This window comes from Myotis davidii, unplaced genomic scaffold, assembly GCF_000327345.1.
Source record: "Myotis davidii unplaced genomic scaffold, ASM32734v1 scaffold663, whole genome shotgun sequence".
In the NCBI taxonomy this organism is placed as follows: Eukaryota; Metazoa; Chordata; class Mammalia; order Chiroptera; family Vespertilionidae; genus Myotis; species Myotis davidii.
Window position 1 is genome coordinate 2,562,735 of NW_006295816.1, and position 23,438 is coordinate 2,586,172.

Below are 23,438 nucleotides of genomic sequence, written 5' to 3' on the forward strand. Positions count from 1 at the left end.
GCACAAATTTTTGTGCACTGGGCCTCTAGTCTATATATATAAAAGGCTAAGCGACCGTCCAACCTGCCGGTAGCTATGACACGCACTGACCACCAGGGGGCAGACACTCAACGCAGGAGCTGCTGAGCTGTGATCACTTGGCAGTGGTGGTTCTCCGGTGATGCACCCCAGAACCAGAGAGGAGGGATCCTGATTCCTCGTGATTCCTCTCACACTCTAGGACCCCTTCGGGGATGTCAGAGAGCCGGTTTCGGCCTGATCCCCGCAGGCCGGCCAAGGGACCCCACCTGCCAGAGGGACCGCGGGAGGTTGGCTCCAGGGCATGTCCGGCCTGTTTTGCCCAGTCCCACTCTGCCAGCCACCACCTGGGACCACCTTCATTAGTCCCTGCACCAGAGGGACTAATTAGTTTCTTTTCAGTGTGCACGAATCTGTGCTCCGGGCCACTAGTGTGAATAAGAGTCGTGAAAGCGACAACCCTGCCTTGTTCCCAATCTTAAGGGAAGTGCTTATAGTGTTTGCCCTTCGGGTATGATGTTTGTTATGTGTCGCCTTTATTAGGTGAGGTATGTTTTCTCTGTTCCAACTTTGCTGAGAGTTTTTATCATAAATGGGTGCTGAATTTTATCAAATGCTTTTCTGCATCTATTGATGTGATCATTGGGTTCTTAGCCCTCCTTTTGTTGACGTGGTGTAGCACGTTTATTGACTTGCAGATACTGTTCCAGCCTTGCCACCCTGGAATAAATCCCACTTGAACATGCTTTATGATCTTTTCACTGTTCAGCTGTCAGTTTGCCAATATTCTGTTGAGGATTTGTGCTTGTCAGCTACCTGTCCCTACTGTCTGTGTGGCCATTACCCTGGGTTTGGGGTGGGGTAAATTTGCATTTTTCTTCTGTTGGGGAAGGATATGCTGCACCTTTGGAATAAAAAGTTTGAAACCTCTTGTTGGAAGGGCACTTGTTGTAGGGCTGCATTTGGAGCTTTTGATCTGGCTTGATTGGTTTGCACCCAGAATCTTTGTGAAGGACTGCTGACTGGTGACTGTCACATGGCCTGATCTATATAAAGGCTTCATTCTTTTGGTTTAACACTGCTGACTCTGTTCTGCAGCCTCCCTGTCAGTAGCAATTGTAGTAGCACTGTTGTCTCTTTTTGGTAGTATAGCCTCCCTTACATTGGGTGACTTACATTTCACTATCTAAATAGTAATGCATATTTAACAAAGTGCGATTCCACCACGTTGGATATTATAAATATGAAAACACCTAGCACAGAGCATGGCACAGGTGACTGCTATGTTTTGTCTACATGTTTAAAGAACCATAGCTTTCAGATTAATTCATTTTTTTTATTTTTTATTTTTTTTAATATATTTTATTGATCTTTTACAGAGAGGAAGGGAGAGAGATAGAGAGTTAGAAACATCGATGAGAGAGAAACATCGATCAGCTGCCTCCTGCACATCTCCTACTGGGGATGTGCCCGCAACCCAGGTATATGCCCCTGACCGGAATCGAACCTGGGACCTTTCAGTCCGCAAGCCGACGCTCTATCCACTGAGCCAAACCGGTTTCGGCAGATTAATTTATTTTTAATATAAATATATATGCACAGACCCAGAATATTTTAGACAGCCACTTTTCTTAATTGTATTTCTCTTCTTACTGATTATTTTTCTAACCTAATGGGAGTAAATTTTTTTAAAAGTTTCCTTTAAAAAAAATCAGGTTTGAAGTAAATTTAAAAATACATAAAGTATATTTGGCATGACCGAGCATAGAAGGTGTAATCCAGAATTAAGTTGACAAATGTAAACTCTATACTTATCTTACTCCATTCACACAGCAGATATTTACGTAGTAGATAGTAAGCATGCACACACACTAGTGTGCCCCTTTCCTAATTTTATGGCAATTCTCTGGTATCCTCAGTTTCTTCTGTTTTTTTTTGTATATTAATTACTTGTAAATAGTGTATAATGTTTCTCTGAATTTTATTATCTTTGAAAGTATAACAAATTTCTAGCTGTTTTTCTAAAATCTACAATTTGTTTTTTGCTCATCAGACTGATGTGGTTATATTTTGTTTAAAATTCTATTTTCTGTACTTTTCATCTTCTTTGTAGACTAACTGCTTAAATATAATACAGTTTGCATAACTCGTAATTCTAAAATCTCTACTGATTTCAGTATAATATAGGATTTAACATTATATCTCAATTAGGGATTTAGTTTAATTTATTACCTTAATTTTTAATCACATTTTATAAAGTGTCATTTTAGAATCTAGGTTTTATCATATATATTATATATATACATATATGTGTGTGTGTGTGTGTATGTGTGTGTGTGTGTGTGTGTGTGTATATATATATATATAATTTAATCCTCACCTGAGGATATGTTTTTTTCTTGATGTTTTCGGAGAAAAACAACATTCATTGGCCTCTTGCATGCCTCCTACTGGGGATCAAGCCCGCAACCCTAGCATGTGCCCCTAATGGGAATCGGTTGACACTCAACCACAGAGCACACAGGCTGGGTTGGGGATTTTAACAAAATATATGTTCTTGTTGATTTTAGAGAGGAAGGGAGAGGGTTAGAAGGATAGAAACACTAATGAGAGAGAAACATTGACACTGGGAATTGAACCAGTGACCTCTTGGTTCATGGGTTGATGCTCAACCACTAAACCACACTGGTCAGGCCCTCTGGGGAGTTTCATGGAGTTGGATTACATGTCCTCTGAGGTCTTTTCTAGTTTTTTGTATCTTACTCAGTTGAAAGAGCTTTGTGCCTTTTTATTTTTTTGCCAAGTTCTCTTTTAAAAAATGTATTGGGATGACATTGGTTAATAGAATTATATAGGTGACAAGTATACAATTCTATAATACATTATCTGCATAATGTATTATGAGTCAAGTCTCCTTCCATCACCATTTATTCCCGACCTTTATCCTCTTCTACCTCCACTCATCCCCGCCCCCCTTCCCTTCTGGTAATCACCATACTGTTGTCTGTATTTATGAGTATTTTTTGTTTATTTAATCCCTTCACCTTTTTCACCAAGTCCTCCAAACCCCCTTTCTCTGACAGCTGTCAGTCTGTTCTCTGTATCTATGAATCTGTTTCTATTTTATTTATGTTGTTCAGTAGATTGCACATATAAGTGAAATCATATGGTATTTGTCTTTCTCTAACTGACTGACTTAGCATAATACTCTGGATTGGAAGAATTAACATGATTAAAAGCAATCTATAGATTCAGTACAATTCCTATCAAGTTACCAAGGATGTATTTCATGGAACTAGAACAAATATTCTAAAAATTTGTATGGAACCACAAAAGACCCTGACTAGCCTCAGCAATCTTGAGAAAGAAGAACAAAGTTGGAGGAGTCATGACCTTATATCAAACTATACTACAAGGCCATAGTAATCAAAACAACATGGTGGCCCTAACCGGTTTGGCTCAGTGAATAGAGCATCGGCCTGCGGACTAAAAGGTCCCAGGTTCGATTATGGTCAAAGGGCATGTACCGTGGTATGGAAAAGAATAGAGGCCAGAAATAAGCCAACGTCTTTATGGTCAATTAATATTTGACAAAGGAGGCAAGAACATGCAATGGGGTAAAGACAGTCTCTTCAGTAAATGGTGTTGGGAGAGTTGGACAGATATGTGCAAAAAGATGAAACTAGACCACCTTCTTACATGATACACAAGAATAAACTCAAAATGGATTAAAGACTTAAATGTAAGACTCGAAAACATAAAAATCCTACAAGAAAATATAGGCAGTAAAATCGTGGGCATTTCTCATAGCAGTATTTTTTAAAATATTTCCTTGGGCAAGGGAAGCAAAAGAAAAGTGAACAAATGGGGACTACATTAAACTAAAGATTTTTTTGCACAGAAAAGGAAATCAACAAAATGAAAAGACAGCCCACTGAATGGGAGAACATATTTGTCAATGATACATCTGATAAGGGGTTAATATCCAAAATTTTAAAGAACTTACACAACTTTACGCCAAAAAAAAAATCCAATTAAAAAATGGGCAGGCCATTTTACGGGGAGAGGAGCGGCTCCGGCTGCAGTGGGACTTTTACTGCTGAGGCTCTGAAAACAGCCGAGCTTCGCACCCTCCAACAAACCGAAGGAGCAGAGAAGACCGGGGGCTCCTACCCCCGCGGGGACCCGGAGCTGATCTGCTGTGATGGCATCCGATGACTGTGATATAGGATTGAGGCCATGCTGGGGGCTCCCTATAAAAAAGAGGAGGATGAGCAGCAAAGGAAGGAGGTTAAAAAGGACGGCCCTAGCAACACCAGCAGCAGCACCGGCAACTGGCAGTGGGAGCAGCACCAGTGCGGAGGCAAGAAGAGTCGGAGCCATAGTAAAGGCAGGGATAGAAAACGCAGTCGTAGTCAAGACCGTAGCCGAGACCGGGATCGGCGTAGACGGAGAAATAGTTGGAGCCGAAGTTGAGATCGGCAGCATCGTCACCACAGCCAAAGTTGGGATCTTCAACACAGCAGTGAGTCCAGAAGTCGGGCCCCACGTCGTGAGAATCGTGTGCATGACAGGAGTCCACCACTTGCCGCTGGACACAGTAAGAGTCCTCATTTCAGAGAAGAGTCCAGTCAGGGAGTCAATTGATAATCTGAGTCCCAAGGAGCGTGATGCCTGAACAGTTTTCTGTATGCAGTTAGGCGCCCGCATTCGGCCTGGAGACCTGGAGGACTTTTTCTCTGCTCTTGGCAAGGTTCGTGACGTACTTATCATCTCACATCGGAACTCACGTTGTTCTAAGGGCATTGCCTATGTGGAATTCTGTGAGATCCCGTCTGTGCCACTGGCCATTGGGTTGACAGGGCGGCAGCTGCTGGGGGTGCTTATCATTGTACAGGCCTCACAGGCTGAGAAAAACCGCCCGGCAGCCATGGCCACCAGCCTGCAGAAAGGCGGTGGTGGACCAGTGCGCCTCTGTGGGCTCCCTGCACTGCAGTATTACCGAGGACATGCTCCGGGGCATCTTTGAGCGCTTTGGCAAAATTGTCCTGATGAAGGACTCAGATACAGGCCGCTCTAAAGGTTATGGTTTCCTTACGTTCTCTGACTCTGAGTGTGCCCGACGGGCCCTGGAACAGTTGAATGGCTTTGAGCTTGCTGGTCGACCTGTGAGAGTTGGCCATGTGACTGAGCGACTGGATGGTGGCACAGACATCACTTTTCCTGATGGAGACCAGGAGCTGAATCTGGGATCAGCAGGTGGACGTTTGCAGCTCATGGCCGAATTGGCAGAAGGCGCTCGAATCCAGCTGCCAACCACAGCCGCCGCTGCTGCCACCGCTGCCCAAGCTGCTGCTTTGCAGCTGAATGGAGCAGTTCACTTGGGGGCCCTAAACCCAGCCGCTCCGACTGCTCTGAGTCCAGCCCTGAACCTTGCCTCTCAGGCAGTTGCCTCCCAGCGCTTCCAGCTTTCCAGCCTGTTGACCCCCCAGACCATGTGAGTCGCAGGACCTCGTTCATTTTAGACTCTGCTTATTTTCTTTCGTTTGACTTCCATTTACCTCTTCTCTTTGCCCCAAGTCAGTCAGTGGCTCAGTACATTGCCTCCCTCTGCCTCCGGGTCCTGCCACTCCCTTCATATCTACCATTCTGCAGCCCTTCTATCCATGTTGGATCAAGCCATCCTGAAGCCACGGACATTAACTCTGGGGAATTGGGGTCACCCATAGACACCAAGAAGAGCTCCTGCCCATGGACCCGCTGGGAATGGACCCTGCTGAGCAACCACTAGTTGAAGAGAAGAGAATTATTGAACACCTGTTTCTCCATGTGTACCATCTCCTGGGATGGTCTTCATTGCCTTTCCAACCACCTCTCAGTGACTCCTCCGTTCCTCCTCTGTTGAGCAGGCTTTAGGGCATTAACTGAAGGAACTGATTTCTTGTCCCCTATACCTTTACCCTACAATTTTGTCAAGGAAAAACCCTTAAGCCTTGTGGTCCAAGAGGATTTTTCAGTTTGGGGGCTGAACCTTGAAGGTGCTGGCTTGATGCTACAAGGGCCCTGGAAGATAGCTTGGACATGTATGTGCATTGTAAAGCCTGCCTTAGACCTCAGTTTGGGGCCAGAAATACTGTGGGCTCTGCAGTTTGCTGGGAGCTATAGAAATGATCTATCCTGCCAGGTATTTTGGATGTCTTAGGGGCATTCAGGAGTTGAGTGAAAGATGGGGTACCTTTCCAGTATCTTCCATCTTCTTTTGTATAGTTAGTTGTCCTTCCTCCCAGGTCCTTCCTTTGGTCCAGGAAGGGAGGATGGTGGAGAGGCTGCTGCTCTCCACTACTTCTTCCATGCCTCTACTGTGGGCTCCATGCCAGTGCTAAAGCCACTCCTGTCCTCCACGTGGGCACATATGAGCCCTTCTCACTGGACTTATATCCTTGAGTCTGTGTACATAAATTATATATATATATATAAATAATATAAATAATATATACTGTATATAATATAGATAATAAATATATATAAATATATAAATATAAACAAACTTTGTACAGAAGGCAAAAACAACAACAAATGGGCAGAGGGCCTGGATAGACGCTTCTCCGAAGAGGACACGCACGCGGCCAGTAGACATTTGAAAAGATGCTCCGTCACTGATCATCAGAGAGATGCAAATCCAAACCACAAGGCGCTATCACCTCACACCTGTCGGAAAGCCGGTCATTAATCAACAAACAAGTGCTGGGAGGCTGTGGAGAAAAGGGAGCCTCGTGCACTGTTGGCGGGAATGCAATTGGTGCAGCCACTGTGGGAAGCAGGATGGGGTCACCTAAAACAGCTACAACTGGAACTGCCTCCGACCCTGTGGTTCCACTTCTGGGAATATATCTGAAGAAACCTGAAACTCGTAATTCAGAAGAATATATGCACCTCTGTGTTTATTGCAGCGTTATTTACTAGTACAATAGCCAATATTTGGAAGCAGCCCAAGTGTTCATCAGTAGATGAGTGAATAAAAAAGCTGTGGTACATTTATACAATGGAATACTACCTGGCTGTAAAAAAACAAGGAAATATTACCTTGCGACAGCAGAGATGGACCTAGTCCTAGGGCGTTATTCTTTCTGAAGAAAATTGAGAATGTTGTATTTATTGTAAGGCTGTTCCTTTTGGAGTAAATTACTAATGAAGGCACAGTCAATTATTTTTTTCTAACAATGCTCATGTCTCACGAAATGACAGTAATGTGATTTTAATGCCCTCTGTATGCTTCGTTTTAGGTTGGTACAGAGGAGTTTCAACAAAGAAGCCAAATGTAAAGGTACAATAATTTTATTACTTTTTCTAACGTAGGAACTGCCTCGTATGTTTGTTTTATATAAAAACAATCCTTACTTGCCCTTTAAAATATTTCACAGAGGCCACACTCCTGTCTTCCTTCTCAGAGCTGTCTCAGCCTCTGCTCTGTCCAGCACTGTTAGAATGGTTCTTATTTTAAAGGATAGGAAATACATTTATGGCCAGAGCTGGAAAGCGTATTTTGGAAAAGCCTATTGGGACACTTAAATTTTGTAATATTTAAATTCTTCATTGTTGAAAGTATTACATATGTCTCTTTCCCCCCCACTTTGACCTCTCCTCAGCTGCTCCCTCCCGCCACCACATGCCCTCACCTCCATACTGTCTGTGTCCATTGGTTATGCTTATATGCATGCATACAAGTTGTTTGGTTGACAAAACTAAATTGACTTATTCTTAGGCCCAGTTTTGTGGAGCCATGTGATTAGTTAGATGAATTTTGTTTTGTAAAATACAAAATGAAAAGATTTTCAAATAATATTCAATTAGATGTTTTTGTTGATCATACTGTTATTGTTAAAAATATGAATTTAAACAAGACTTACAAGTGTAGAATACTAATTTTATTAACTAGATTTTATATGTTTATTCTGTTACCAATTAATGTTAATTTGAGCAAACAAAATAATATTTTAATTAGCAGTTATAATATACTTAGGAACACTCTTCTCAATATATTTGCAAAATCTTTTTTTTTTTTAATCCTCACCCGAGGATATTTTTCCATTGATTTTAGAGAGAGTGGAAGAGACAGAGAAAGACAGAAATATTGATGTGAGAGAAACACTGATGTGAGAGAAACACATCGATTGGTTGCCTCCTGCATGTGCCCTTACCTGCAAAATGGGGTACATGCTCTTGACCAGGAATCTAATCCACAACCCTTTGGTCTGTGGGCTGACACTCTAACCACTGAACCACACCATCCAGGGCTAATTGGTTAGTTTTTAAGGTAATAACTATGAGAAGACAATATCTTCAAACCTTAAATTCTCATAGCCAGGGCTTCTCATGCTAGGCACTATGGAGATTTTGGGCCAGATACTTTTTTTTTCATGTGAGATTTGATGAGTTCACATTTATCAAAGATCTACTGTGTGCCTGATACAGTATTAAAAATTCCAGATATATTGTCTCATTTATCCTCATAATTACATTATAAGTACTGATGTCATCTATATTTTATAGTTGAGGATGTTCAAGTTCAGAAAGGCCAAGCAATTTGCCACGCCCACAGTGCTTACAAGTTGAGGTTTGAGTTAGTCTAATGTGAAAGCCAGTATGTTCTTATTTTATCATGTGGACCCAAGATTAATATTAATAGCTCTTTATAGCATGAATACAGTTTTTTGGTGTGTTCTTTGTTAATCCTCAGCTGAGGATATTTTTTCCATTGATTTTTAGAGAGAGTGGAAGAGAGGGAGAGAGACAGACAGAAACATAGATTGGTTGCCTCCCGCATGTGCCCCGATCAGGGTCAGGATTGAGTCTGCAACTGAGGTGCATGCCCTAAGTAGTCCGCAGGCTGACGCTCTATCCACTGAGCCAAACCGGTCAGGGCCCTATACATTTTTCTTAATAATATGGTCACAAGAAGAATTTCAGTAGGTTTTTCATAGCTATTAACAAATTTGGTTTAGAGGGAACATACCCCAACTTAATAAAGACTGTATATGACAAGCCCACAGCCAATATCACATAGACAGGGGTGGCCGCTCTCACCACTCTTTTAAAAAATATATATATATATAATTGATTTTTTTTTTTTTTTACAGAGAGGAAGGGAGAGGAAGAAGGAGAGGGAGAGAGAGCTAGAGACATTTTTGAGAGAGAAACATCGATCAGCTGCCTCCTGCACACTCCCTCCTGGGGATGTGCCCGCAACCAAGGTACATGCCCTTGACCAGAATCGAACCTGCGACCCTTCAATCCGCAGGCCGACCCTCTAACCACTGAGCCAAACCAGTTAGTCCTCAGCATTCTTACTTAACTTAGCACTGGGAAGTCCTAGCTAGTAAGAAAGGGAATTAAAAGGTCTTCATATTGGGAAGGAAGAAATAAAATTTTATTTGTTTGCAGATGATATTATTTGTATAAAATCCTAAATTTCCACCAAAAAAACTGCTAGAACTAATCAACAAATTAAGTAAAATTGCAGGACATATAATTAACACACAGAAATTAGTTGTGTTTCTATATACTAACAATTAAATATCTGAAAAAGAAGTAAAGAAAACAATCCAGTTCACACTGGCATAAAACACAATAAAATATTGAGGAATAAATTTAACCAAGGAGGTGAAAGATGTGTACACTAAACTATAACATGCATTACTGTGGTTTAGCTGCTGATGGCCTTGTGTGGTATAGATTGTGTTTGTTATTGTTAGTGGTGATGGTCAAATAAAAAATTTAGGCCATTTGTGGGTAAAAGAAGAAATTAAAAATGTCATTTGTGTTTTATGGGAAAGGAGTTTCATACATCAGGAAAAGGATGAAACATTGATTGGAAAACTTAATTTTTTAAAACAAAATACAGTTTTTATCCATTAGGAATTGAAATCATGTTATGGCAAATACCAAAGTGGAAATCATTTAGAAAGAATAAAAGAAAAATTAGTTATAGAGGCTCCCAAATTGATAAATTCTTTTGAATACAAACATTAGCCAGAGTCTGAGAATTGTTTCTCTAGCGCTGAGCAGAATAATCTGGGAGGTGTTGGCTAGACAGTATTGTTGATTTTAGATCCATGCCAAGCTCTGTACATTTTATATCCTGAGAATGATTTGATGGAATATTTTCAATCTGTAACTTAAAAAAATATAGTTTGTAGTTAAGATCACAATTTTTCCCTGAGGATAGACTCTGATTGAAAATGACAATGAATATATAATATAATTTGTAAAACATTGCATTCTTAATTAGGAAAATGGTTGCTATATTAACAGATCTATTATGTTGTTGATAGAGTATTTCTATGCTGAAATCTGACTTCTGTTTTAGTATATGTGAGAGATTAATCAGAAATTATTTTTTCTAATAGAAAATCTTTTCTCTTTTACAGGGGATCTTTCCTGCAAATTACATTCACTTAAAAAAGGCAATTGTCAGTAATAGGGGGTGAGTAGTTGGCCTTAATAAATGTATTTAGTTTTTGTCGGTTGCAGAGGAGGGCTTTGGTTTTGATTTTTTGTTTTTTGGTTATTGTATAAATATATGCTATTGACATGTTTTCCTGCCAAAAATATACTTGCTTCATTCATCATATGTAATTCTGAGGACCTAATTTTTTGTTAAAATACTGACAACTTTAATTTGTTTTCCTGTGTCCTGGAAAGATAACCTGAGTTGTGAATTTTATAAAAACAATTTTGCATATAGTATTTTTTTAAAATGATGTACTAGTACTATTTTAAGAAAAATCCTTGGTAGAATAGGAGTTAGTGATAAATTTCACATTTTGTTTATATATATCAAAGTGAGGGAGACTTTTAAAATCTTTTCTTTTGCTGATAGAAATTGAAAAAACATTAAAGGCATATGTTAAGGGTAAAAAGGTAGTGGTGGTCTCTTCAGTGGTATCTTGCAATGGTGAACCTGGCCTTTTTGAGTACTTTTTGTTCCTGTTCTCCCTCTGCGCTGCTGGTTGTCATTGTTAGCTTTTGACTCCAAAGCCTGGGAGGCCTGTGATTTCACCCTGGTTTTCACTGTTGTGTGTGTGTGTGTGTGTGTGTGTGTTCTCCCCCCTGAACTGTTGCTGCTCTATGGAGATGTTCATTTTATCTGGGAGTTTAGAAATGTATTAGGTTTTCTGTTTTGTATTTTTTCCTGCAATATATTTGGAGGTGAGGAAATATGCCAAATATGAATTTATAGAGCTATTTTGATGAGAAGTATTTGTAAAATATATTTTAAAAGTACAATATAAAATTTAACTCATTTTTATATTGCTTTATTTTAGATGCACTTTGATAACTTATAATGAAAATTAAAAAACATGTTTTAAAAAAATATTTTTATTGATTTTAGAGAGGAAGGGAGAGGGTGAGGGAGATAAATGTCAGTGATAAGAGAGAATCATTGCTTGGTTGCCTCCTGCTCGCCCCTCACCAGGGATCGAGCCTGCAACCCAGGCATGTACCCTGACTGGGAATCAAACTACGACCTGGTTTATAGGTTGATGCTCAACCACTGAGCCACACTGGCTGGGTGAAAATTAAAATATTAAGTATTTTAAGAGTCAACAATAGGTATCATTTATTAAATATTTTGTATCCTGGGCATTGTATTTGAGACTTTACACCCATTATATTACACATTGGGATCCCAGATTGGTAGATGGGATTAGCTGCTTATTTCAGATTCGATAGGCAAAACTTTGAAAGTTCAAATACCTTTACCAAAGTAGCCTGGCTAGGAAGTAGGGAAAATAAGAATTGAGAGGTCAAGTTATTGATCCTACAGGAATTACTAATGTTGTGGTCCCACCCCATAACAAAGAAACAGAATTTCCGGAGGGTGAGGCCCAGAAATCAGGATTTTAAAAAGATTCCCAGGTGATTCTAATGTGCAGCCAGGCTGAGAACCACTGTGATAGATGTTTCTCTTTCACATTGATGTTTCTTTTCTCTCTCTGTCTTCCTTCCTCTCTCTCTAAAAATCAATTAAAAAATATCCTCGGGTGAGATTAAAAAAATTAATATAAGCAAGATTTGGGCAATGCTTATTGTCTTCCTTTAAAGAGAAAAAAGCTGAAAATGGTATTTTTAAAAGTTTGTCTTAAAGGCAGTATGTATTTCTAAAAAAGTAAAATTGAAGACAGAGCGGTATGTGTGTGTGTTTGGATATGTACATATATATCAAAACCCATATGTTTTACATTAATTCAGTTCACTTACACCAAGCATGTCAAACTCAAAGGCTAACATGGGACAAATAAGATTATGTGGGCCACAAAAAAACAAAAGCTTAAATTTTTATAGAAATGTAGGTTTATTTCGATACAGACATGCTGAATACAAAGGGCTGAAATAAATGAGTCGTTAACATAAAATAATAGAACATTTTTATAAAAATTAATATTTTTTCTTGAACATTAACTTACCAGACACTGAATAACTCCACAAATCAATAAGCGTAATGCAAATAAACCTATTTTTCTTTGTTTTTCGAAAGTGAAATATTTCCTGTTGCGAACACCAAGTCATCACAAGACTAATGATGTGGCAGTTGGTTGCTAAAATATTTGCTGCCAGTATTAGTGGAGAGAAATGGTGCGCCTGTGCATAAGGCGTGTAAGGGAATGAATGCAACATGATTATAGTAATCAGTCATTAGCGAATGTTGTAGTTCATTATTAATAATTATGTATAACAGGATATTGTAAAAATTAAGTTACGAAATTTTTATTAAAATGTTTCCTACATACCATTATATTGGCTGGGCCACAAAAATATTCATTGTGGGCCACATGCGGCCTGTGGGCCGCGAGTTTGACATGTTTGACTTAAACTATTGCAGGATATTAATGCAAAGGATCTTAAATCAATTCGGTGTACCTCTTTTTATATTTGCATTAATTTAAAATTTGAGTTACACATGTTGAAATGGGCAATACACAGTATTCTGGTAATTTATCAAAGATAATGTGGCTGTTTTTCGTGGTCGTAGGCAGTATGAAACTGTGGTTCCTCTTGAAGATTCCGTTGTGACTGAGGTTACAGCAACTCTACAAGAATGGGCCAGTCTGTGGAAACAACTCTATGTGGTAAGTAGTTGATAATTAGTTTATCATATCATTAAAGTTCCATTGTACCAAGTGAAAAAATTGCCTTGCCTATGCCAATTGCAAAATTTTTAGGTTTCTGAATATTTGCAGTTTTTCAAATGTATGTTCTTAATATTAGTTGAAAAATGGGCTGACTTTTTATCAACCTGAAGAGAACATATTATTCACATGCCTGCAGTCTCTCCACCCTGTCTCAGTAAGTAAAATGTAAGATCCATAACACCAGGGGTTTTAGTTATCTTACTCATTGTTGGACCCCTGTAAGCTTCCAAAAAATAGGCATTTGCTGAATAAGTGAGCAAACTGGAGAGTTACGTTGTAAACCTAATGGTAGGTAAAGGCCAAGAAGTTGTATCAACAGTTTTCTACAGTGACTAAACGTAAAAGACATGTCATACATGACACTCTATTAGGACAAGAGTTAATAAAAACCCAGGCAACATCCTCTGGAAATTTAGGGTAGAGAGTGATAAGACACAAAATTTAGACCAAAAATAAGTGACAGGGTTTGGGTTCTGAACAAGATGGAGTAAACCCATTTGACTTTACTCCTAATAATCACAAAGTTTTTGTTAATAACAATTTTAAAATGAATAGTCATATGTTACCATATGGATGATGTATACTGTATTGGACATATGCTCTTATCTTTTTTTTTTTTTAAATATATTTTATTGATTTTTTACAGAGAGAAAGGGAGAGAGATAGACAGTTAGAAACATCGATGAGAGAGAAACATCGATCAGCTGCCTCCTGCACATCTTCTACTGGGGATGTGCCCCGCAACCCAGGTACATGCCCTTGACCGGAATCGAACCCGGGACCTTTCAGTCCGCAGGCCGACGCTCTCTCCACTGAGCCAAACCGGTTTCGGCTGCTCTTATCTTTATTACTGTTAAAAACCCTTAGTGAACACCTTTGTATACTAATTTTCAACTGTATTTTTAATTGTTGTTTTAACACATTTCGTACCGCTCAGGAGTTTTCTTGTGTTTCGCGCGCCATCTGTTAAGGACCGCTCACGAGTGTTCTCGTTTTTCACGCCCATGGAAAAAGGAGCGAATCTAGATACTTATGTAAATTTTGTTTGGTCCCTCTTCATAGAGGAAAATGTTTTACGCAGTACCATACGTTAAAAAAGTACTAGGAACTTTAATTGTTTAATTGTTTTTGTAAATAAAAATGTTATAATTATTGAAAAACAACACCTAAAATGCATTAGGATGATTTAAATAACGTGCAGTTTGCCCAAAAACTTGCGGTCCCTGGCATATGTATTAGAGATTTCTATGTGGTATGCAATGTGTTAAGTAATTTGTTAAAGAGGAAATTTTGCTTTTCAACAATATTTTTTCATTTATACTCTTACCAGTATATCAGATGTATCTTATTTTTTCACACAGCCTCACTAATATTAAGTATTTTTGTTTGTTTGTTTTCCACTTATTAGATGAAAAAGGTCTGGGTGATTTTTACCGAGGGCATCATGGAGAGCTTTACTTGGTTCTCATTGTGCAGTTTATCACATTCATGGGCTTTGAAATCGGTGTACATTGTGTTACCCATTTAAAATGACAATTCTGCCTATAGACGTTCAACAAGTATGTATGAAGCACCTACTATGATGTACCAGACCTTGTGCTGGGCGCCAGAACATACAGAAATAATTAAAAGAGGAATTGAACTCAGAGACCGCTGTCATACCTAAGGTCAACAGTTTTCCCCAAGTATGAATAGGTTTTTAGAGCCACTGAAATTGAATATTTTAAATTCATTTAATAAACCAAGGATGTATTGTTCCCATGATGTACTCATGTGGCCCTACTCCAATATATTTTTGCCAATCTTTTTTTCAATAACTTTTAAAATCCTATGCCAGTGTAGCATGCTTTTGTTTCCTGTGCAGTCTATCTTGTATTGACCTTTTTAAATATCTACTCTATATGTTGTCACTCCTTCACCCCCAAATATTTGGAGCCTGAACTCGTGATTCACTGTGGCCTTTACTCGAGAATTTAGAGTGGTGGAAGAGCCAGATGAGTAAACTGATAAAGAGAAAAACTATGCAAATTAAAAACTGTGTCCACACAAAATCTGCACGAGGATGCCTATAGCAGATTTTTTCATAATTGTAACTTGAAAGCAACCAAGAGGTCCTTCAGTAGGTGATGGATTAAGAAACTGGTACCTCCAAACAATGGAGTATTTTTTAGCATGAAACAGAACATGAGCTATCAAGCCATGAAAAGACATGGAAGAACCTTAAGCACATATTGCTAGATGAAGGAACCAGCCTGAAAGGGCTGTATCCTGAGTGATTTCAATGATATGACGGCCTGGGAAAGCTGAAACTATAGAGACAGAAAGGAGATCAGTGGCTACGGGAGGGAAGATGAACAGGCAGAGCACAGAGGCTTCGGAGCAGGGAAACGGCTCTGTGCTGCTAGCATGTGATTGTACATTTGTTTAACCCCTAGACTGTACACCAAGATGGAGCCCTGGTGGGAAATAGCAACTTTAGATGGTGGTGTGCAAATAGAAGTTCATCAGCTGTAACAAGTGTACACTCCGGGTGGGGATTGGATAATGGGGAAGCTGTGCATCTGTGCGGTAAGGGGCATATGGGAAATCTCTGTAGCTTCTTGATTTTGCTGAGAACTTAAAACTTATTTTAAAAATCTTTATTAAAAATTATGCAAGTGTGGAATTACAGTCTAAAATAAAATCCAAATATATGCTGTCCATTTATTCCTCCTTATCATAAAACCCTTTCATCAAGTTTGTCTGAGTTTGTCTGTGACACATGTCTTCAAGAATGATAAATTCATATTCAACTGTGAAGATGAGTTTGGCTACTGCAAATGCCATGTCTAATATGCAAATGTAACAAATTCACACTACCCCACACTCTATCCCCACCCAGTTACACAATGACATAATTTTACTAGAGTCTTTCTTAGGCTGGTTCTTATTCTTACTAGAACATTTTTTGAGATTTAAAAAAACCACTCTATTACAGTTTATATTGCCTTTTTAATGTTTTGAATAATCATATTCCTTTGGATTTTCTCTTTACATACAGTAGATCTATTCTTTCTGACTTACCTCTGGTATGTTTTATATTTTAATTTTATTGATTTTAGAGAGATAAAGTGAAAGAGAGAAAAACACAGATTTGTTGTTAAATTTATTTATGCATTCATTAGTCGCTTGTATGTGCCCTGACTGGACTTGAACCCGCAACTTTGGTGTATTGGGACAGTGCTCTAACCTACTGAGCTACCCAGCCAGGGTTGGCATGTTTTATCTTTTAAAAGAGTGGCCTTAAAATATTGGAGAGGCAGATTAAATTACATAGTATAAAAAAATATACATTTATATAGAACTCTGTTCCCTATGTTGTCAGTCTAAGCTCAGGCTTATGTATGAGAAAAGGTGTTACAAAAGGATTCTAAAGTTGTCCAAGCGTAGTATCGTTTATAGGAGCAGCACACTGCTGCAATCAGAAGTTGCTGTCGCCTGGAAACTCATCGCCTAGCAACCACATACTTACTCTGTTCTCTAGGCAACACTCTCCAATCTCCAGTCCATTTTGCCTGTCTTGGTGTTTCATCTTTTTCAGCCATAAACATTTTAATGTTTCAGCAAAGAGTACCTCTTATCTTTGTAATTACCTCTCATAAGGAACACATAACATGTTTTCTTAGTTACGTTTGTTTCTTTCCAGTCTCTATCACAATACTGATTTTCTGCTGTTGAACATACATTGGTGGGATTAATACAGGATGTCCCCCAAAAAAGTATACACACTTAACAGTTGATAGCTCAATTGATGTTTCTTTCTTTTCAGATTTAACCCATTGGAATTAATAATTATTCCAAGTGTGTATATATTTTTTGGGACACCCTGTATGTTGAACTGTAACAAGTGTTTCTTTATACATTGATTAATTTTAGAAATTCTATTCATAATAAAGAATATATTCTATAAATTTATCATCCTTGATCTTTTAAAATTTAGTGTATTAATAAAGGTAGTTGGTAGTTCTATTTTAAAATTACCTTGTATTGAATATTTATCTGATCTAATTTAGTCATTACAAAAGTCTTTGAGGAGGTACAGTTATTCTGTTTTATAAAGGAGGTTACTGAGGCAGTATGAATTGACGTACCAACCTCAATTCATACAATTTATTATAGTCATTTATTCTCTTATTAAGTTGAACCTCCTGTTTGCAAGAGCATATGCAGAATGTTGAGACCACATATAATGTCCATTAACAGCAGTGGTTAATTTTGGATATCAATGCCAGTATGCATATCTTTATAAAGAGTTTATTTTAATAATACTGCAAAGTTACCAAAAATGTGAAGGGCAACCAAACTTCCCATATACAGTTAAAGGAAGGCAATGTTGCCTAAGTCAGGATTCGGAAGTGGGGTGTAAAAAGGTCCTGAGACTTGGTTTAAACATTGCTTCCTGCAAATGAGTAGCATCCAAATATGAACAGTTAAAAGGGGTCCATGTAGCTTCCAATGCCTTCCTCACTTGGCGGCACAGTCTCTCCTTTCCTTGATCCTGAGAGAGCTCTGTGTTTCTGGCCTTTGGGGATGTGCCATCATGCCCTTTCTTCTCTGACACGAGTGGGCTTCCGTGCAGACCAGGCCGGCTGGCCAGTAGACCAGGGCTCACCCCTGAACTCCCAGGCAGCCGACTGGCAAACGTGTCCTGGAAGAGCAGGTGGACTCTGGCTTGGTCTGTGTTGCCCCAGGGGTCTTCAGCCAATTCTTGCCACGCTCACATTTTTACATACAGACTCACAAACATTTGTGCCCATACTGTTAGCTTGCTTCATGGTTCCACATTTTACTACTGTCTTAGTTTATAAATGCAAGTGTTATTTGGCTTTTTATTCTGCATTAGAGCGGTTACCTTTAAAAAAACATACAAATGTAGCAGAATCATTTTTTTATATTTTTGATGAAAAATATATTTTTCAATGAAAAATATATATTTCATTTATTTTTTTACAGAGAGGAAGGGAGAGGGATAGAGAGTTAGAAACATCAATCAGCTGCCTCCTGCACACCCCCTACCGGGGATGTGCCCACAACTAAGGTACATGCTCTTGACCGGAATCGAACCTGGGACCCTTCAGTCCACAGGCCGACACTGTCCACTGAGCCAAACTGGTTAGGGCTGTAGCAGAGTGATTTTAAAGTTGCTGGAAGAATTTTGGATAGAACCAAAAGCAGTACTAAATAACAGCTGTTGGTGATATTCTTCTAGATCAGCCGTGGGCAAACTATAGCCCTAGGGCCGGATCCGCCCGTTTGAAATGAATAAAACTATTAAAAAAAAAGAGACCGTACCCTTTTATGTAATGTTTACTTTGAATTTATATTAGTTCACACAAACACTCCATCCATGCTTTTGTTTAAGAACCCATTGTGGCCCTCGAGTCAAAAAGTTTGCCCACCCCTGTTCTAGACTCTAATAGGAAGATGTTTATGCAGGCATTTCATTATAAAGGAAGGACAAACCACTAGTAAACATATTAAAACATGCTCAACCATTCAGAGAAACAAATACAAATTAAGAGGAGGTACGGACTTTTACTTATCAGATTGGTAAGACTAATGATTGACAATACCTACTGTTTGATGTTGATGTAAACATTTTGGAGTGCAATTTGGCGATATTTATTAATCTGTTAAATGTGCCCATCCTTCTATAAAGCGGTTTTACTTACAAGACTGACGCAGACATGCCTTCCCTGGATCACTAAGACAGTGAAAGGGGACTGTGCACCCTGCTTGGTGATTGTGGAGGACGGGGACAATTACAAGTCTCCAGTTGGGACTGGTTAAGAATTATGGTGTATTTATTTGATAAAGTTAAAAAGGAAAAATCTCATTGCCCTCCAAGAAACTTCTATCCTGTCCTTTAATTGTTAATTTCTTTTTCTTCCTCATTTTTTACATATATAACAGGGGTGGGCAAACTTTTTGACTCGAGGGCCACAATGGGTTCTTAAACTGTACCGGAGGGCTGGAACAAAAGCATGGATGGAGGGTTTGTGTGAACTAATATAAATTCAAAGTAAACATCATTACATAAAAGGGTACGGTCTTTTTTTTTTTTTTTAGTTTTATTCATTTCAAACGGGCCGGATCCGGCCCGAGGGCCGTCGTTTGCCCACGGCTGATATATAATCTTTCAATAGTTATCTAAGTCACTCAGCTTCTCCATCTCAACATCTTTTCTTACTGATTTGATTCGTGGGGGAAACTGTGTAACACTGGCCTAAATAAAGAGAAGACCGAAGGAAAGGGGATGTGTGTGGCATTTTTATTTCCTTTTCCTTTTGTTCCTTTCTCCATACAACAGGAACCTTGATCTCTTTAAAATGCATGTGGGATCATAGTGTCCCTTCGGTGGTCAGCCTTTCAGTGGTTCCTATTGCATTTAGAATAAATGCCAACCCCTGGTCATGACCCCTGTCTGCATCTCCACTCCACTGTCCATTCGCCAAGGCATTCAGCTGTCCACACCTGGGTCTTTGCTGTTGCCCATTCTCTACCTGAAATGTTCATCCCCTGGCTCTTCACTTTCCACCTCCTCCTCATCCCTTGGTCTCTATTTAAATATTGCAATAGTTTGGGGAAGACTTGGGGAGGGGGCGAGAGCAGGATGGAGGGGACTATTGGGGGAGGAAGGGGGCATCTGTAATACTTTCAGTAATAAAGATAAATAAAAATACATATTGCTTCATCTAAGGCTTTCCCTAGCAATTCAGCCGAAGTAGGTCCCCTGGTTATTTGTTATCCCAGCACTGTGTGGGTTACCTTCAGTGACTTTTTTTTGGTTTATAATTTAGCTCCCATTGTTTCCCTTGCTAATCTGTCAGTTCCATGAAGATAAGGGCCTGTTTTATTTTCGTTATCTCTGTATGACCCAGTGCCTGACCGTGCGCCCTGTATGTACACCTACACTCATTCACTTCCTAATACATATTGTGTTTAAAAATACACACTATCTGTTAAATAAATGAATGAATATATTGAACTTAAGAGTTATTATATACTAAATAAAAATAAGCAGGTTATAGAGCAGATTTCCAGTGGGGGCTTGCAGGAGGCAGGGGATCGATGTTACTCTCTCACATTGATGTTTCTCCCTCCCCCTCTTCTTCCCCCTCCCCATTCCCTCCCTCTCCCCTTCAAATCAATAAAAATATATTTTAAACAATAATATTATGCTAAGTGAAATAAGTCAGACAGAAAAAGTTATAAACCATATGATCTCACTTATATGTGGGATATAAAAATGAAAATAACAAGAAAAACAAAAACTCATAGGCACAGACAACAATGTGGTGATGACCAGAGGGAATTGGGGTGGGTGGATATCAAAGGGCAAAGGGGATCAGCTATAATAGTATATGGTGATGTAAAATGATTTGATTTTGGGTGGTGGTCACACAGTGCAATATGCAAATGATGTATCATAGAATTGTACACTTGACACGTACATGAATTTTATTAGCCAATGTCACCTCAATAAATTTAATTTTAAAAAATTGAAAAAATCTTTTGACATGGATAATGCTATTAACACTTTTAGAAAACTTGCTATATTATAGATGTTTTAAAAAAATCAAGTCCACATGACAACATTGAAGAAGACAGTATTATTTCCATTTTATAGATGAAGAGTTAGAGAGGTGGCAGAAAGCGCCCGTGTCACAAACCCCGTCATCTCAGAGCCCATGGAGCCTAAGGAGGCACAGGGCTGTCCTCCGTTCCTATCGGGAAGGGGCGCGGAGCTCAGAGGCTTCTGTGAGGACGGCCCAGAGCCCCACAGCGATGGTGCCTGCACCTCCACTGCCTCCTGCAAAGGAAACCAGCTGCCTCTGTGCACCAGCCCTGGACCTGCGATCTTTACATTCCAGTTCATTGTTTATTTTTCCAGTATTTCCAAAATAGAAAATACAGGTGCATAGGCCCATGTTCTGACAGGATTTTTGTGCTGCCTTTATTACTTATTTTGCTGCAAAGAGCTTTATTGTTTCATTTGGTCCAGTGCACGGGAGAGGGTTTCAGGGGGTGAAAAGAATCGCTAGTAGTTTCGGGGGGAGACTCGGGTAAAAGCCAGACCCCAGGAGGGTGCAGGGGGCCCCTCACAGGCCGCTGGGCTCCCCAGGCCCCTGGTTGTGCTGGAGGGGGCCTTTCCAAGTGTCGCAGCCTGTGGCAGGTGTCGCCCCTCTTCCAGATGATGCCTTTCACCTGCTCACCCGGGACCCCAGAGCTCTGTGCGGGCAGAACCAGGGCCGCAGCGCCCACAGGCCTGGCTTAGGCTCCTCTCCGAGGCCTGGGCGGGTCCAGGGCCCTGAGTGCGGCCCCCGCACCTGGGGAGGCTGCGGCGCGGCCTGGAGAGAACTGGCCACTGCGCTGGTTCGCAGCTTTAAGACGCTCAGCGCCCGCGCTGCTTCTCCTCCAACTCGGGGGAGTGGGGGGAGCGCCCCCGCCCTCGAGAGCCCCCTGGTCACTGTCCTGCGGGTGGAATGGGAGCCCAGAGCGCGGTGGGTGAGGAGGCCGCAGAGGCAGGTGGCCAGGCGGTGGGCCGCGGCCTCTACCCGGTTAATAATCCTGACGAATGTGGGAGCTCATAGGGAGTTAAGGGAGGGAACCCTCTGTGTTGCCTGGTCTCTGAGCGGGTTCGGAAGGTGGATAAGAGGCAGGAGGTGGCGGAGGCTGGGAGGAGGGCGCCCCTGGGTCTATTCCATCCAAACTGTTGAAGCAAAGAGACAGCTCCAGGCCGCCTGTGCTGCCTTTAGATGGTAGTCCGGGAGAAGACAATACTGGAATTGCAGGAGCATTTTGTTGTTCTGTGGTGAAAATGGTACAGAATATTAGAATATTACGGGAGAGGGCTTCTGAAGATCAGCTCATGAAACTCAGATACTTAAATCATGTTTTTTCTTATTGGGAACACATTCCCTCCCTCTCCCCTTCAAATCAATAAAAATATATTTTAAACAATAATATTATGCTAAGTGAAATAAGTCAGACAGAAAAAGTTATAAACCATATGATCTCACTTATATGTGGGATATAAAAATGAAAATAACAAGAAAAACAAAAACTCATAGGCACAGACAACAATGTGGTGATGACCAGAGGGAATTGGGGTGGGTGGATATCAAAGGGCAAAGGGGATCAGCTATAATAGTATATGGTGATGTAAAATGATTTGATTTTGGGTGGTGGTCACACAGTGCAATATGCAAATGATGTATCATAGAATTGTACACTTGACACGTACATGAATTTTATTAGCCAATGTCACCTCAATAAATTTAATTTTAAAAAATTGAAAAAATCTTTTGACATGGATAATGCTATTAACACTTTTAGAAAACTTGCTATATTATAGATGTTTTAAAAAAATCAAGTCCACATGACAACATTGAAGAAGACAGTATTATTTCCATTTTATAGATGAAGAGTTAGAGAGGTGGCAGAAAGCGCCCGTGTCACAAACCCCGTCATCTCAGAGCCCATGGAGCCTAAGGAGGCACAGGGCTGTCCTCCGTTCCTATCGGGAAGGGGCGCGGAGCTCAGAGGCTTCTGTGAGGACGGCCCAGAGCCCCACAGCGATGGTGCCTGCACCTCCACTGCCTCCTGCAAAGGAAACCAGCTGCCTCTGTGCACCAGCCCTGGACCTGCGATCTTTACATTCCAGTTCATTGTTTATTTTTCCAGTATTTCCAAAATAGAAAATACAGGTGCATAGGCCCATGTTCTGACAGGATTTTTGTGCTGCCTTTATTACTTATTTTGCTGCAAAGAGCTTTATTGTTTCATTTGGTCCAGTGCACGGGAGAGGGTTTCAGGGGGTGAAAAGAATCGCTAGTAGTTTCGGGGGGAGACTCGGGTAAAAGCCAGACCCCAGGAGGGTGCAGGGGGCCCCTCACAGGCCGCTGGGCTCCCCAGGCCCCTGGTTGTGCTGGAGGGGGCCTTTCCAAGTGTCGCAGCCTGTGGCAGGTGTCGCCCCTCTTCCAGATGATGCCTTTCACCTGCTCACCCCGGCCCCCAGAGCTCTGAGCGGGCAGAACCAGGGCCGCAGCGCCCACAGGCCTGGCTTAGGCTCCTCTCCGAGGCCTGGGCGGGTCCAGGGCCCTGAGTGCGGCCCCCGCACCTGGGGAGGCTGCGGCGCGGCCTGGAGAGAACTGGCCACTGCGCTGGTTCGCAGCTTTAAGAAGA

General features: G+C 40.5%; 1 protein-coding gene and 1 pseudogene across 1 annotated transcript in view; both read left to right on the plus strand.

Moving 5' to 3' along the window:
* DOCK3 (dedicator of cytokinesis 3) overlaps positions 1-23,438 on the plus strand; it is a 160,642-nt gene that overhangs the window by 6,101 nt on the left and 131,103 nt on the right. The window contains exons 2-4 of the mRNA XM_015568294.1: positions 7,302-7,342; positions 10,446-10,501; positions 13,052-13,148. Coding sequence (XP_015423780.1) covers positions 7,302-7,342; positions 10,446-10,501; positions 13,052-13,148 — 194 coding nt within the window. The remainder of the gene's footprint in view (positions 1-7,301; positions 7,343-10,445; positions 10,502-13,051; positions 13,149-23,438) is intronic.
* Positions 4,617-5,686, plus strand: LOC102758954 (annotated as a pseudogene).